This window comes from Gossypium arboreum, chromosome 3 (assembly GCF_025698485.1).
Source record: "Gossypium arboreum isolate Shixiya-1 chromosome 3, ASM2569848v2, whole genome shotgun sequence".
NCBI lineage: Eukaryota > Viridiplantae > Streptophyta > Magnoliopsida > Malvales > Malvaceae > Gossypium > Gossypium arboreum.
This window is the reverse complement of record NC_069072.1, coordinates 1,183,685-1,201,339: the sequence shown is the minus strand read 5'-3', so window position 1 is coordinate 1,201,339 and position 17,655 is coordinate 1,183,685. Positions and strand designations below refer to the sequence as shown.

General features: G+C 35.5%; 2 protein-coding genes and 3 non-coding genes across 5 annotated transcripts; 1 reads left to right on the top strand and 4 right to left on the bottom strand.

The window, feature by feature from the left end:
- Nucleotides 1-2,920: 2,920 nt before the first annotated feature.
- Nucleotides 2,921-3,545, top strand: LOC108475397 (indole-3-acetic acid-induced protein ARG7-like). Its single transcript, XM_017777359.2, has one exon. The coding sequence runs from the start codon at nt 3,095-3,097 to the stop codon at nt 3,383-3,385; it is 291 nt and encodes a 96-aa protein (XP_017632848.1). The 5' UTR covers nt 2,921-3,094; the 3' UTR covers nt 3,386-3,545.
- Nucleotides 3,546-4,668: 1,123 nt separating this feature from the next.
- On the bottom strand, nt 4,669-4,829 carry LOC128291117 (U1 spliceosomal RNA). The gene has a single exon (XR_008280893.1). It is a non-coding gene; the product is annotated as a U1 spliceosomal RNA (small nuclear RNA).
- Nucleotides 4,830-7,291: 2,462 nt separating this feature from the next.
- On the bottom strand, nt 7,292-7,453 carry LOC128291339 (U1 spliceosomal RNA). The gene has a single exon (XR_008281115.1). It is a non-coding gene; the product is annotated as a U1 spliceosomal RNA (small nuclear RNA).
- An 8,187-nt stretch (nt 7,454-15,640) lies between these two features.
- Nucleotides 15,641-15,802, bottom strand: LOC128290747 (U1 spliceosomal RNA). The gene has a single exon (XR_008280534.1). It is a non-coding gene; the product is annotated as a U1 spliceosomal RNA (small nuclear RNA).
- Nucleotides 15,803-16,187: 385 nt separating this feature from the next.
- Nucleotides 16,188-16,767, bottom strand: LOC108474943 (auxin-responsive protein SAUR21-like). The gene has a single exon (XM_017776971.2). It carries the CDS (start codon nt 16,632-16,634, stop codon nt 16,317-16,319), a length of 318 nt encoding a protein of 105 aa, XP_017632460.1. The 5' UTR covers nt 16,635-16,767; the 3' UTR covers nt 16,188-16,316.
- Between the last annotated feature and the right edge of the window lie 888 nt (nt 16,768-17,655).

Below are 17,655 nucleotides of genomic sequence, written 5' to 3'. Positions count from 1 at the left end.
TTCCCATATGATCGGAAATGGAAAAGATTTTCATTTCCTTTAGTTGATTCAATCTTTGAATGATTGAACTTGAGAGTGAAACAGCTGTTTTTTTTCTCTTACAAGAAAACAGTACCGGTGGCCCCTAAATATGGGCCGGAATCGGAGAATTCAAGGTACAATGACTGCATTTTTTGTTTTTTGTTTTCCCAGAAAACAAGCTTCAATGTATAAAAAGATAGCTTGTAATTTGGATTACAAGACTTGGTGTTTATTCAATGTATGAGAGTGGTAATTGGTAGGGCAATTCAAGTCTCTTTGTACAAATCATGTGCCAATTCCCTCTAATTTTGGATTGATAATGTCTTCCAAATTTAGATATTTGTAGATATTCAATTCGTTTTTTAAGAATTTGAATTTTAAAAGTATTATTTTTGAGAGTTTTGATTGATATCTCGGATATTCATTATTTGAATCAAAATTATTTATTTAGATAATTTATATGGATTTCGATTTGGATATCTCAATTGACTGGTTATAAAATTTTTATAATTTTAGTTTTATATATATTTAAAAATTAGTAGATTTGAATAATATTTGGATCAAATTTTAAAATTACTATTTATTATGAATTTAGTTAGATATCTCAAATATTCATTATCCGAATCCGCTTTGCTTATTTAGATAACAAATTCAGATATTTAAATCCATTTGTTATAAAATGCTTATAGTTTTGAGTTTATATATTGTAACAAAAGAATTTTAGCGAATTTGATCCGGTTTTTTTTTTGCAAATTTAAAATCAAATGGATAATATTATTTAATTCAAACTTAAATTTAGATAATAATATTCGAATAATTTACTAATAATAAATAGGTTCGAACTTTTTACCACATTTTGTATTTTCTTATAACACTTTCTCATTAAAAAAAAAGGTAAAGTACACCAATAATCACTAAACTTTCATCTCAATCACTAAACTTTTGAAAAATACAAATCAGTCATTAGAGGTGAGCGTTGAATCGAGTGAAAAAATTTCGAATTAATTGAGTTGAAAAGTCCTATTTTATCATCCTAACTCGATTTGAAAAAATTTTAATTTGAGTCGAGTGAAATGAAATTTGAGTCGAGTCGAGTCGAATTGAGTGAAATTGTTCAAGTTAATGTAAAAATTAAACATGTTAAATTAAAATCTTATTACAAAGATAATTAATTACATGTTTGAACAGATAAATTGAAATCATATGTATCTGAAAAAATTCAAAGAAAAATATAAAAATAAAATACTTTAATATGATAAACTTGAATCATTAATTACTTTATTTAGATTCTCAAAATTATTATTTTAAAAAAATAAATTTTAACTTTCTTTATATATGCTTTAAAATTTTTAAAAATATAAATTTTAAAATTTTTATAACTATTTTAAATTTTAAAATTATTTTATAATTTTTATTAAGAAAAATTAATTTGTTCATTTTCAAAATTAATAGGGATTAAAAGGGTATTTGCCTCAAAATCTATTTTCCATCGCAGACATAACAGAGCTGGTTGTGCCATATTTCATCCTTCTGTCCCTCGTCAATCTCGTCTCCCTCCCCTCCCCTTCCACCGCTCTCCCACCCTTCAACCTCGAAATTATAGGTCCTGATCTTCCCAACCATAAATCCATTCAACGCCAAACAAATAAACTCCAAAGAATGTAATATTTAAACCCTTTACAAAATTTGTTTTTTAATAATGTGGGATTTCTAACACTACTAACATGCTGTTCGACTTGTCCATCCATATTCATACTAGCTGGATAATAACTACAGCCAAATGCAATCGGCCATGAATCTCCTCGAAATTGTTAGACAGTCCCTCGTGCTTTTGGAACAGTCAACTAATAAAGAAGAAAACGAGCATCCACCCAACTATGCAAAACCACAAACCCAAAAACTATATATATATATATAATTGATAAACTTTCAAATCTCAGTTTCATCGGTGGAAACCAACACGTTTTCATCAATGAAAATATGGGGAAATTTTCTGCATTCAATTCAAGTTGCGTTTCTGCAATAAATTCAAATCAGTATCTAAAATGTCAATGCATACATCTACCATTGAAATGATCTTTAGTTCAAAGTTGACCAAGTTTTTTAGTTATGGATTATCTTGTCTTTAATTTAATGGTTTCTTGAGACAAGCTATGGGGACAAAATGGAAGAGAACTTTGGACATTGTAATAACATGATGTTGGATAGTTGGTATAAAGATAAGAGAAATGATGTGTTTTTAAGATTTTTAAGATGAGTATTATTTGGTGTTTATAAATCACTAAGCATTATGAAGTCATCGTGCAGTACAATTTTTTTTTTTTAAAAAAAATATAATATCAAACTTAGCCTTCAACATTTATATATTGTCCGTTTAGTTTTTATTCTTTTTTTAAATTAAATTTGGCATTCAATCTTTTAAAAGAATTAAATTTGACCATTAACCTTTTCAAAAATTGTTGAATTGTTATTTTTAATAGAAATATTAGTTAAAACGTTAAACTTTTAGACGCGATAGTCCACATGACAATTTATATATACTTCATACTCTCTCTTTTTTTAATTTTATGCACTTTTATATTTTTTAAGTTTTTTATTTTTGAATATCTGTATAGTTTTTAAATCATTTTTATATGACATAAATAGTGTGATGTCAGTATGAAGTACACTTGGATTACTACACCAACATCATAAAAAAAATTAATGTTTTAGTCAAAATTTTCCTTAAAAAAATAATTTGACTCTTTTTAGAAGAATAATAGTCAAATTTAACTCAAAAAAATAATAATAATTAAATTGGCAAAAAAATATAAACGTTCAGGGCTAAATTTGACATGCCAAAAAATATATTTTTTTTGAGTCTTCTAGGTAGGACCATGTAATAGCAGAGGTTGTCTTGCAAAAGACAAAGCAAAACCATGTGAGATTTTAACCAATTCAACTTCAGCTGATATGTTCTTTAAACATTCTTCAATGGCATATGGCTCCTATATACATGTATATGTTATATATATGCGTGTGATTAGGCTGTGCCATATCAAAACACTAAACCTTAGAAAAATGTTACTCAAATATGGGCATTGGATTGGTTCATGCGAAGCAAAAGCTACGACGAACCCTATCGGCGAGAACCAGGAACACGTTGGCGACCTCAAATGTTCCGAAAGGCCATGTTGCGGTTTACGTCGGAGAAGACAACAAGAAGAGGTTTGTGATTCCAATATCTTTCTTGAACCATCCTCTGTTTCAAGATTTGTTAGATCGAGCCGAAGAAGAATTCGGGTTCAACCATCCGATGGGAGGTCTTACAATTCCTTGTAGTGAAGAACATTTCGTTAGAATTACTACAATCTTGAACAGTTGATGATAGATGTAGCAGCAGTACATCACAAAACACTGCAACAACAACCTGTGGAACATACATACATATATATATTTATGTTCCATGTAAATTATATATGTTCCTTAGCAGTTAACAGCTTAAATCAACATGGTTTTTCGATTTTCCGAGTTTTAGATAACAATGGTGTTTCTTTTACGAGTAACAGTTCGAGTTTCGCATGCATATATATATATGTCTAGCACACGATGAACGACATGACGATAATGTTTTTAGTTCAGATGGGACCGAGAGACGTTGCGAGTTTGTAACAACCGAGCTAGTTTCGTACGTAGTGGAAACAATCAAACAACTGAGCATACCTTTAAGTCTATGTTCAATGCCTAGAGTAAATAACCAAAATGCCTGAGATGTCTTTGATGTTGAAACTGTTTGGCCTAATAAATGTTAGTTCTTTGTTGTTTCGAAACAAGGGTGCCTAATAATTCGAATTTCAGACATGGTTTCACAAGTTATGCATTGTTTTGTTTTAAGGTTCTTTGGAAAGGTAGGACAGTATGCTTTGTTACTGGACAAAACAGAACCATGTGAAACATTTACTAATTCTCTCTCATATTTATGTGTTTCCCTTAACATTCTTCAATGGCATCCAGCTCTCTATCCTATCCATTTTATAAGGTTCCAAAAGATTGACATTTTTTAAGTCCAGTTGGGTTAACCAAGTCCAAGCAAAAGCTCCACAAAAGCCTTCCATCGAGAATTTGGAATCTGTCGGCGGAACAAAAGCAGCCTTACAATACAATCTATTCAAGAATGACTTACAAATTGCTCAAATTGTTGCGAAGTGACCATCCATGCATTGGCGAACTCTTATCACAAGTCTGCGAGCTCATCAAAACTACGATCTCACTCAAGATTGCAAGCTTTCCAAATCTGCGAACTCATCAAAATTGTGAAGTATCTAAAAATACGAGCCTATATATGCGAACCCTTCCTCTACAAGATGTCAACTTGCACTGAAACAGTGATAATTCCTAATAAGACATTTTTAGTTGCTGGTTAGACTAAAATGGAAACAAGTTGTATGAAAAGATTAAGTCAAATTGTAATTATTTTATTATTTTTAACGTATTTAATCTCCCTTGTAAACATTGTATCTTTTTTAAGTAATGAAACACTTGATAACAAGTTAATTTTTTCCATTTTTGATTTTTTCTTATTAACTGAAGATCATAATTTTATAAGCTACGGCATCTGATAATCTTATTGAGAGTTATCAACTGATAAAAAAACTTACTGAAATTGAACAGGGGCCGCGCGAACGCAGGCCCCCACTGCCACAAATTATGACGTAGGCTCTCCTACTTAGAGGAGACCTTAGGCAAGCGCCCTTCCCAAGTGCAATGGAAGTCGCTTACCTAGGACATGAGCCTTGTTGATCACCCATCGACCCCGTCCAGGTAAGTATTTTGCAACGTAGCTAGCTGCTTCATATTTATATGGCCTTGCTTGTGTTCCTCTCTGGCGTCGTTTGGATGTGGGATTAGTGCTTCTTATTTATAACGTAAAAAAACAAACTGGTTGCGAATTACTACAGTTTACAAACGGGTTGCAAATCAGGCAACAAAACAAACGCCAAGGGAATACTATTTTGGGTAAAATTGTGATTGTTAATACTTTTCTGACATGAAAATTAACATGTTATTTTCTCTGTTATCACATTCATGAGAATACTTTTATATGGTGTCAGTGTGCAAGATTTTTGTGTACAATTCATTAACATTCCATAACAGAAAACAGCTTCAATCGCATTGAAATGAATCTCAGAGAGCTGAAACAGAGAGGGTTTCAATTTTTCCTTCAAAATTTTCAAGGCATTCATTCGAAGATGGAACTCTCAGAATTGTTGCTTTCAGACGGAACCCAAACAGGAACCAAAATTTTGGACCCTTCAAACTCATTTACAGTTCTCAGTACTATACACTTACAGTGGAAGATCAGACTGAAAAAAGTAACAAATGAAAACCCCATGTTTTGTAAGCAAAGATCGTTCTTCCAATAGTAAGGAAGGTGTTTTTACCTTTTTGGTTATGGTCTTTGGTTATTGTATCAATTTGCATTCATGAAAACTATCAACATGATGTACTTTTGTCCTAGTAAATGCAAAAATTATCAGCCTTTTCCCAGCTCCACACAGCACCTATCAGAATTTACAACTTTATGTGTTTAAATCGTGTTTTAACTGTGCATAGTTTAAAACTAATGGTGGAGAGGTAAAAGTTTAACCTGCAGGCATTTCACTAGCTGACTTTGTTTTTCTATGGAGATCTTCCTCTGAAAGTTTCAACTTTTGGATAAAACTTGTATTTCCTTTACGAGTAACAGTTACATGTTGACACCGTTAGGGACCAAACAGTTAGAAGTTCGATGATGGCAATGGTACTTTTGTCTTCTACGGAACATGTTTAATTATCAAGCAGGCGACTTTTTGATACATTGCAAGAAAAAGACTACTCCTATTCCCTATCATTTTCTGCGACAATTTGCTTCATAAATTTGATCATCTAAAATGAGTAGATTCAGTGCTTTTTTTGCAATGAGACCTCTCTGATGTCATGTTCCTACTACTGTTGGATAATATCTAATAGTTGGGACTTGACTTATCAGAGATGTCCCAACGATCATAGTATAATAGACAAAGTCCTTTAAGCTTACACTTCACCGCCATGCATAAAACTTGAAGACACTTCAATCCCATTCAGCATTCAAAATCTACATGCAAATGTAAACACAATAGTCTAACCTGAATAGTCAATATATTCTATTCAAAGCTTTGTTTCAAAATCAAGAAACTCAATGATAGCCCTAAATGTAACTGATATAATTGCAGAAGTTTGAAACGTATAGGTTTATTTTAGCTCAACTAGCTAAACTAATCATCCATAATCTCGGCTCCTAATGAAACGAAAGTGACAGGACGTTGAAGAACTATTGCAAAAGTTAAGCAAATGTTGAAAGGCTGTGAGCAATAGACAATTGGACGGGACCGAGAAACATTGCAAGTTTGCAACAACCAAGCTAGTTTAGTACGAAGGGGGAACAACCCTGCGAACTTTAAGTCTAAGTTCAATGCTTTGGTACTTGGTGAAAACAATTCATCAACATTAACTCAAGACAGTGTATGTCTTTGATGTCAAAAATGCTTTGTAATTCAAAACAAAGGGGTCAAATAATTCATATTTCAGCATGGTTTCACAAGTTATACATTGCATTTCCTTAAGTTTCTTTGGAAAGGTAGGACAGATTGCTTGGTAATAGACAAAACAGAACCATGTGATACTTAACTATCCTATCCAATTTTAAGGATATATATAGGTTTGGGTACTAGAGATGCCATTTAACTCAAGTTTAGTTTCAGTCTTAGTTAAGCTTTTCTATCACTCCTACCCTAAGACGTGTAGAGTTGGGTTAGCTCAGGCCAAGAGAATGTGCCACCGAAGCGTTTCATCGAGGATTCGGGATTTGCTGGGGATGAAAAATGTTCCAGAAGGCCACATTGCAGTATATGTAGGGGAAACCAGCAAGAGCAGATTCATGATTCCTATATCTTACTTGAACCATCCTCTATTTGAAGGCCTATTAAATCTGGCTGAAGAAGAATTCGGATTCAACTATCCGACAGGCAGTCTCACAATTCCGTGCAGCAAAGGATATTTCATCAGCCTTACAAGATTGTTAAAGTTTTCGTAGATGGTAGCTAAAGTTATGTGCCATAAAATGATGCAGCAACCTATATAATCCAAACGGAATATTAAATTCAAGAATGATACAAATTCTTCATTTCTGTAACCTATGTATTTTCAAGGACTGGTTTTAACATTAAAGAATAATATTGTCGTCAATATAAAGAAAACCATTTACTGTCATTGGAAAGGGGCCGCGCGAACGCAGGACCCCACTGCCACAAATTATGACGTAGGTTCTCCTACTTTGAGGAGACCTTAAGCAAGTGCCCTTCCCAAGTGCAATGGAAGTCGCTTGCCTAGGACATGGGTCTTGCTGATCACCCATCGACCCCGTCCAGGTAAGTATGTTACAACGTAGCTAGCTGCATTTTATTTATAAGTATTTGCTTGAGTTCCTTTTGTGTTTTCTTTCCATGAGGGATTTGTGCTTCTTATTTATAAGGCTAAGGGACTCGTTGAATTTCTCATTTTCACTGACTACAAATGCAAATCAGGCAACAAAACAAACGCAAGGAAATACTATTTTGGGTAAATTTGTGGTTGTAAATCCTTTGCTGACATGAATATTAACATTTTATTTTCTCTGGTTTCACAGTAAAGAAAGTATGTGTATATTTTCAGAGTAGAATTCTCAGTACCATATAGTTACAGTGGAAGATCAAACTGAAAAAATAAAACAAATGAAAGCCCCACGTAGGTTCTCCTTGAATCAAGCATGGTTCATACGAGAAGTAAGGTTGATGAATTCATCCTCAGCACAAGGAACCATGAGACCACCTAATGGATGATCAAACCCAAACTCTTGTTCAGCCTAATTCAACAAGACCTGGAACAAAGGATGCTTCAAGTATGATATTGGGACCACGAATCTCTTCTTCTTCTCTTCGTCTCCCACATAAACAGCGAAATGGCCTTTCTGGACGCTTACAGCACTCGGTGTTTGGTAAGAGCATTGGTGCTTAGAAAGTGACCATCTTCGCATGGTTTGATTTGCATGAAGCATCATCTCAGGCAACCGAATCCCCATTCTATTTGATCGACTGATAAGGAATTTTTTGAAGAGTATTGTAATCAAAGATAGTTCTTTTTTTACCTTTGTCTTTTTTTACCTTTGTGGTCTTGGCCTTTGGGTGTGAATATATAGAGGAGACAGCTTACAAACATCATTTATCAGTTTGCATGCATGAAAATATCATGTACTTTGTCTCTGGGGTAGTAAGTTGTAATAATATCAAAACTAGGGGCCTCAAAGGAACCCCCCTAAAGCTACTAAATTTAGAATATCCGTCCACCGATTTTCGTATCCATATATATCTGTTGTTTTAGTTGCATGTTCCTTTATGTCAGTGTCTCTCAGTTATGGGGTTAGTTCCCTTTAGATCCGGTAATTCATGCAACAAGATCACGATTCTTTCTTTATTTCTTTTCTCTTTCCTATAATGATTGCCTTTCAACTTGACCTCTTTTTGTTCTTTGAATGGCAGTGGCCTGCTCTGGGAGTGAGCTTGTGTGGACAAGATGAAGCAAGTGGCATGTACTGCAACTGGGCAAGAAAATAGATAGGGTGAAACAAAACCTTGTGAATTATGTATATGCTGATAAAAATTGATGTTTCCTTTGCAAATAACAGTTGATGCCGGCACAGTTATATATATATATATATATGTATATAAGTAATGAATTTGTAGTATGATTGGCATCGTATATTCCAATGTACGGCCCTCAGTTTTTAAGTGTTAACCTGCTTTGCGAGTGAGCTTGTATGGACATGATGAAGCAAGTGGCATTTACTGCAACTACCAACTTTCTTTTCTATGGAAAAATTGGTTTTCAATTACATCTTTCTCAGAAAGTTCCAACTTTTGGATAAAAACTAATGTTAACTTTACGAGTAACAGTTGATCTTGGCACCATTAGGGACCAGACACTCACTTTGTCTTCTATGGAACAAGTTTCATTATCCAGTAAGGCCATTTTGTTCCACAGCATAAATCTTGAGTTCAGATTCAGAAGGGACAATCAACAACGTGGCAACATACCATATACTAGAACAGACTACTCCTAGGTCCTATCATTTTCTGTGATAAAATCATTTTTTAAGCACCACAATCATCTCCTTCCTTACTTTACAAATATGGAAAGGAAATTAGTTACAGACAAGAAGGAGCTGATAGAAGATACTTTATAAATATTGGTTAGGAATTGAAGTGATGCATCCATAAAAAGGAACCAAGAACCAATCAAGTTAGATTTAGTTCTTTTTTCTGCAATAATATCATGTCATTTCTCTACTGTTGGAAAATAACTGTTGAGCATTGGCCTGCAATGCAACATCTAACCAATGATAGAAACTTCAGCAGCTCACCATGCAGACATGCAATGGAGCAGAACTGAATGCAGCAACTAGTTTAGTTTCATTTTGATCATTTTGTTCCTATGTAACTTTGCCTAGTTACCTTGTAATCTTGTGCAAAAGTTAGTAGGATTAGAACTTGATTTGAAATTGATGTAATAGCTGATATGTTAGCTAGATTTTGTATCTAATTTCAATATAGTATTAGTTGAGTATAGGTGGGAGCAGTTACATTATTAGGTAACTGACCATTTGCTATGTAACTTACATATATTTTCAAATTTGTTAAAATGAATGAGATGTTATCCGGTTACAATTTATTCAAACTCTTTTCTTTTCAATTTTAAATTTGCTTTTGGTTCCTTCTTGGCTTTTGTTTTATTTTGATTTTGCTTAAGTTGTTGCCATTGTTCCAACAAATGGTAATCAGAGCCTAAGTCTTTGAGGCCTCTGTTGTTAATTGGTTCATTTGAGAAAATAAAAGCACGAGAAGCAAGAGTTTGAAGTTGTTGAGTTTGTTTCAGTAGTATGAGTTTCACACCACCTCCACCTCCAGTGTTTGCTGGTGAGAACTACCATATTTGGGTAGTTAAAATGAAAACATACCTTCAAGCACAAGACTTGTGGACTGTAGTTGAGAATGACATCGAACCACCTCCATTGAGGGCTAATCCCACAATTGCTCAAATGAGGCAGCATGCTGAGGAGAGTACAAAGAAGCACAAAGCCTTGGCTTGCTTGCAGAATGGAGTGTCTGATGTAATCTTCACTCAAATTATGGCCTGCAGCACACCTAAGGAAGCATGAGAAAGGCTGAGGGAGGAGTTCATGGGGTCGGATAAAATAAGGCAGTAACAAGTGATTAACTTGAGAAGAGATTTTGAGAACCTGAAAATGAAAGAATCTGAAACCATCAAGCAATATTCAGACAGGATAATGGCAACTGTCAATAGCATAAGGTTACTTGGTGAAGACTTTAGTGGTAGCAGGGTTGTTGAAAAAGTTATCACCACTCTCTCTGAGAGATTTGAGTCTAAAAGCTCATCACTTGAAGACTCAAGGGATTTAACAACCATTTCTTTGTCTGAATTGGTGAACTCCCTTTATGCATTGGAGCAGAGCAGGGCCAACAGGTAGGAAGAACATCCTGAAGGAGTCTTCCAAGCAAAGGCCAAAGATAGCTCTAGTTCAAGTTAGAAAAGAAAGAAGCCTTGGCTTGACAAGAGGGAGAAACCAAGAAGAGATGCAAGCAATAGGAGGTTTCATCATGTGTCCACTGCAAGAAGACCACACACTTGGAGAAATATTGCTGGTATAGGCTAGACATCCAATGCAGAAGCTGCAAACAGCTTGGCCATGTTGAGAAAGTGTGTAAGAATAGAAGAATAACTCAAAGTCAGCAGCAAATGCAAGCATAGGCTACTGAAGATCTTCAAGCTCAGGAGGAGCATGTATTTACAGCCTCCTACTTTGCATCCTCAAGCAAAGTCAAAAGTGATTGGCTGATGGATAGTGGCTGCACACACCACATGGTAGAGGATGAAGGCCTATTTAAAGACCTTGACAGAAACTTTGTTTCAAAAATCAGGATAGGCAATGAGAGTTTGATTGAAGCCAAAGGCAAAGGCAATGTGTTGATCAACACTTGTTCAGGTAACAAAGTAATTTCTGATGTACTTTATGTACCTGATATAGATCAGAATCTACTTAATGTTGGACAACTAGTAGAGAAAGGGTATTCACTGATTTTTGAGAATGGTGCCTGTGTTGTTAATGATACATATGGTCAGGAGTTGATCTCAGTAACAATGACTGATAAATGCTTCATGCTTAACATGAATCAACTTGAAAATAAGGCCTACACTGGTCTTGTTGACAATACTGGTCTTTGGCATAGGAGATTAGGCCATGTCAACTTTAGATCACTTGATCTGCTACATAAAATGAATATGATGGATGATATGTCAAGAGTTGAAGTAAAAGATACTGTGTGTGAAGTTTGTCAACTTGGTAAGCAGGCCAGATTGCCTTTTCCAGCTAACATAGCATGGAGGGCTCGAGACAAGCTTGAGCTGGTCCATTCTGATGTCTGTAGACCAATAAAGACTTCTTCTCTGAATGACAGCAAGTATTTTGTGTTGTTTATAGATGATTTGACCAGGTTTTGCTGGGTTTGCTTCTTGAAGCAGAAGTCTAAAGTGTTTAAGGCCTTTAGCAAATTTAAGGCACTAGTAGAGAACCAGTCAGGTTGTAAAATTAAAGCCTTAAGAACTGACAATGGCAGTGAGTATTTGTCTGAAGGATTTCAGAAATTGTGTGAGGAATCTGGTATTCATCATCAGTTCACAAATATTTATACTCCTCAACAAAATGGAGTATGTGAGAGAAAGAAAAGAACAGCACTGAACATGGCTAGATGTCTACTGTTTCAGAGCATGCTACTAAGAAATATTTGGGCTGAAGCAGTTAATACTTCAGTATATCTTCTTAATAAGCTACCAACTTATGCTATTAAGGATAAGACCCCCTTTGAAGCCTGGCATGGACTCAAGCCAACAGTTTCTCAGCTCAAGGTGTTTGGATGTGTCTATTATGCACACATTCCTGTTGAAAAGAGGAACAAACTTGAAAAAATGGCTGTCCCTGGAATACTTGTTGGCTATAGCAGTACAAAAAAGGGGTACAGGGTGTATGACCCTTCAACAAAAAGGATTCTGGTGAGCAGAGATATAAAGTTTGATGAAGAGAAAGTTTGGAGCTGGAATGGTGCTAGTGCTAAGCTAATTGAGGAAGATCAGTCCAACAACAACTTAGAACCAGCTGAAATCGAGCCAAGAAATGAAGACTTTGATGATCCTCCTGTAAGAGGCACCAGGACTATTTCTGACATCTATCAAAGATGTGATATTGCAATAGTTGAACCATCAGATAATGAAAAAGCTGTCAAGGACAAACATTGGAAGAAGGCCGTGGAAGCTGAGCTGGAGATGATCCATAAGAATGAGACTTGGGAACTAGTGGACAGACCAGATCACCAGAAGGTAATTGGTGTCAAATAGGTTTTTAGAACCAAATATAATGTTGATGGCTCTATAAACAAGCATAAAGCAAGGCTCGTGGTCAAGGGCTACAGTCAGCAATATGGCATCAATTTTATGGAAACCTTTTGCACCAATAGCAAGACTTGATACAATCAAGCTGCTGTTTGCCTTAGCTGCACAAAAACATTGGAAGGTTCACCAGTTAGATGTTAAGTCAACATTTCTTAATGGCTTTCTCAATGAGAAGATCTTCATCGAGCAACCAGATGGATTTAAAGTCCTAAGACAAGAGGACAAGGTTTATAGGCTGAAGAAGGTCTTATATGGTCTGAAATAGGCGCCAAAACCCTGGTATGACAGGACACTTACCTGTCTAGGCTCGAGTTTGAAAAGAGTGTTAGTGAAGCTACATTCTATGTGAAGAAATCAGAAGGTGAAACTTTATTGATTGTGTCACTCTATGTAGATGATCTACTTGTGACTGGAAGCAAATAAGAACTGATCAATAAATTCAAAGAGCAAATGTTGAAAGTATTTGAGATGACAGACTTGGGAGTCATGACATACTTCCTTGGCATGGAAGTAAACCAATCTGATCAAGGCATTTTTATCAGCCAACATGCCTTTCCATTGAAGATTCTCAATAGATTCTGCATGGCTAATTGTAAATCAGTTAGTACACCAGTAGCACAAGGGGAGAAACTGACTAATAGTGGGAATCAAGACAAGGTTGATGAGAAGGAATATCGAAGCCTAGTAGGTTGTTTGCTTTACTTAACAGCAACTAGGCCTGATGTTATGTTTGGTGTTAGTCTCCTGTCGAGATTCATGCATTGCTGTAATGTGGTTCATTTTAAGGCAGCAAAAAGAATCTTCAGATACACAAAGGGACTTTGAACTATGGAGTCATGTTTAGGAAGGAAGAGGAACTTAAACTGATTGGATTCTCTAATAGTGATTGGGCTAGCTCTGTTGATGACATGAAGAGCACATCTGGTTACTTCTTCACACTTGGCTCAGGGGTATTTTGCTGGAGTTCAAAAAAGCAACAAACTGTTGCTCAATCCACAGCTGAAGCAGAGTACATTGCAACCGCTGTAACAGTGAACCAAGCTATTTGGCTTAGGAAGTTGTTATTTGATTTGAATGAAGAGCAAATGGAAGCAACTGAAATCAAAGTTGATAACCAATTAGCAATTGCCATAGTTAAAAATCTAGTCTTTCATGGCAAAACCAAACATTTTAAGATTAAGTTTCATTTTGTTCGAGAGGCTGAGCAATCAGGAGAAATCAGCCTTGTTCATTGCAGCTCACAAAACCAATTGGCTGACATTTTTACTAAGCCACTTGATGCAACAAGGTTCGAGGTTTTAAGAAGAAAGATTGGTGTATGTTGCATACAATCCAAGGAGGAGTGTTGAGCATTGGCCTGCAATGCAAGATCTAACCAATGACAGAAACTTCAGCAGCTCACCATGCAGACATGCAATGGAGCAGAACCGAATGCAGCAACTAGTTTAGTTTAATTTTGATCATTTTGTTCCTATGTAACTTTGTCTAGTTACCTTGTAATCTTGTTCAAAAGTTAGTAGGATTAGAACATGATTTGAAATTGATGTAATAGCTGATATGTCAACTAACTTTTGTATGTAATTTCAATCTAGTATTAGTTGAGTACAGGTGGGAGCAGTTACATTATTAGGTAACTGACCATTTGCTATGTAACTTACATATATTTTTCAAATTTGTTAAAATGAATGAGACGTTATCCGGTTACAATTTATTCAAACTCTTTTATTTTCAATTTTGCTTTTGGTTCCTTCTTGGCTTTTGTTTTGTTTTGATTTTGCTTAAGTTGCTGCCATTCTTCCAACAATAACTAACAGTTGGAACTTGGAATTATCAGAGATGTCCCAAAGGTAAAAGTGTACTAGACAAAGTCCTTTATGCTCACACCTCACCGCCATGCATAAACTCGAAGACCCTTCACTCCCATTCAACATTCAAAATCAACATGCAAATGCAAACACAAATAGTCTAACCTGAATAGTCAATTTTTGCTATTCAAAGCTTTGTTTTCAAATCAGGAAACTCAATGATAGTCCTAAATGTAACTGATATAATTGCAGAAGTTTTAAACGTATAGGTTTATTTTAGCTCAACTATCTAGACTAGTCTTCAATAATCTCAGTCTCCTAACAAAACAAAAATGACTAAACAATGAAGAACCATTGCAGAAGTTAAGCAAATCTTGAATGACTGTGAGCAAAGGGCAAACAAATGGGACCGAGAGACATTGCAAGTTTGCAACAACCAAGCTAGTTTAGTATGTAGGGGGAACAACCCTGCGAACTTTAAGTCTAAGTTCAATGCTTCGGTACTTGGTGAAAACGATTCATCAAAATTAACTTAAAACAGTGTATGTCTTTGATGTCAAAAATGCTTTGTAATCCAAAACAAAGGGGTCAAATGATTCATATTTCAGACATGGTTTCACAAGTTATAGATTGCATTTCCTTGAGTTTCTTTGGAAAGGTAGGACAGATTGCTTGGTAATAGACAAAACAGAACCATGTGATACTTAACTATCCTATCCAATTTTAAGGATTGAAATGTTTCTATATATAGGTTTGGGTACTAAAGATGCCATTTAACTCAAGTTTAGTTTCAGTCTTAGTTAAGCTTTTCTATCACTCCTACCCTAAGATGTGTAGAGTTGGGTTAGCTCAGGCCAAGCGAATGTGCCACCAAAGCGTTTCATCGAGGATTCGGGATCTGTTGGGAATGAAAATTGTGCCAGAAGGCCACATTGAAATATATGTAGGGGAAACCAGCAAGAGCAGATTCATGATTCCTATATCTTACTTGAACCATCCTCTATTTGAAGGCCTATTAAATCTGGCTGAGGATGAATTCGGATTCAACCATTCGATGAGCGGTCTAACAATTCCGTGCAGCAATGAACATTTCAGTCTTACAAAAATGATGACGCAGCAATACATTTATAGTTAAAAAGAATATTAGAGCAATAGGAAGCCATATTCGATACAAGAAAGCTATAAGAGTTCAATTCTGCAACAAACTAAAGCCATGAAGTATATGCTTTATCTTCTGGGGTAAAACTTTCGACTGAAAATAGACAGGGGAAGCGCGGACGCAGGCCCCGACTACCACAAATTATGACGTAGGCTCTCCTACTTTGAGGAGACCTTAGACAAGCGCCATTCTCATGTGCTATTGAAGTTGCTTACCTAGGCGATGAGCCTTGTAGATAACCCATCGACCCTGTCCAGATAAGTAAGTTGTACATCAGCTAGCTGCTTCTTATTTGTAAGGCCTTGTTTCTGTTCCGTTCGAGTGTTATTTCTGTGTGGGATCAGTGCTTCAGCATAAATTGACATGGTGGAGTCAAAGTGAAGATTTGTAACTTGGAGAAAATTACCCGCAGATTCCCGAGAAATTATACTAGTTGAATTTCTCATTTTCACTGACTACAAATTGATTGCATAAATTGTTCTAGTTAATCCTTTGGTGACATGAAACCTAACATGTTATTTTCTCTGTTATCACAGAAGAAAATATGATTAGATGGTTTGCAAGGTCTCTGGGTATAATTCATTAGCAGAAAAACAGCTTCAATGGCATTGAACTGAATATCAGATAGTAGAAACAGAGAGGCTTTGAAATTTTTCTTCAAAATTTTCACACATTTACAATTCTCAATACTATACACTTCGAGTACAAGATGAAACTGAAAACAAAAAAAAACAAATGAAAACCCCAAGTGGGTTCAACTTCATTATAAGCTCATTGAATCAGGCATGGTTTATACGAGAAGTGAGGTCGATGAATTCATCTTCAGCACAAGGAACCATGAGACCACCCAATGGATGATCAAACCCAAACTCTTGTTCAGCATGATTCAACAAGGCCTGGAACAAAGGGTGCTTCAAGTATGATATTGGGACCACGAATCTCTTCTTCTTTTCTTCGTCTCCCACATAAACAGCGAAATGGCCTTTCTGGACGTTTACAGCCCTCGGTGTTTGGTAAGAGCATTGGTGCTTAGAATGTGACCATCTTCGCATGGTTTGCTTTGCATGAAGCATCATCTCAGGCAACCGAATCCCCATTTGAGCAATCGATAAAGGAATTTTTTGAGACTGTAATCAAAGACAGTTCTTTGTGTTTTTTACATTTCTGGTCTTGGTCTTTGGGTGTATATATAGGGAGGAGACAGATTACAAAACATCATTTTATCGGTTTGAATGCATGATAACTATCAACATATTGTACTTTTGTCCTAGTGCTAGGAAGTTGTAATAATCAATATTAAAACTTGGGGTCCAAAAGGGGACCACAAAGCTACTAAATTTAGAAGAGCCGCCTAAGCCGCCCACTGATTTTCGTATCCATCTCTGGTTTGTTAGTTGCATGTTCCTTATATCAATGACTCTCAGGTATGGGCTAGTTTCCTCTAGATCGGTTATTCATGCATCAATATTCATGGTTTTTTTTTTCTTTTGTTTCTCTTTCTTATAATGATTGCCTTTGAGCTTGGCCACTTCTTGTATTACATATACAGCAGAAACTTTATATTAGGGGCTAGAAATGAATTACAAATTTTCAGGTAGACAATATAATTTTACCATTTTTTTATCTTAAAAGTTTTTGAAGATCAAAAAGAAAATTTTACCAAACTAGGGCCACTGGTAGCCCTTAGTACCACTCATGTGCATATATGTATTAGCATTGATAGAAACCTAGTAAGCTAATGAATACTTGAAGAGAGATCACAGAGAATAGAAAGATTTGTTCAAAGAATGATATTAATCTTTGCTTATCTTGAACTGTGCCCATATACACGATTATATACACTTGAGAACTCCTCACTATTGTTAACAATTTTACCAGCTTGATAACTGCTTAACTACCTAACTAATCACATTAATCACATGTATAATCTCATACTATAACATTCACCCAGCTTCCTCAAGTGGAACAACCAGAAGAAGATGACGAAACCGAGTAAAAGTCAAAACAGATAATTGTTTAGTTAGGATATCCGCCACTTGGTCACATGCGGGAACTTCGCCAACAATCAACTCACCACTAGCCACATTTTCACGAACAAAAAACAGATCAAGTTCAACA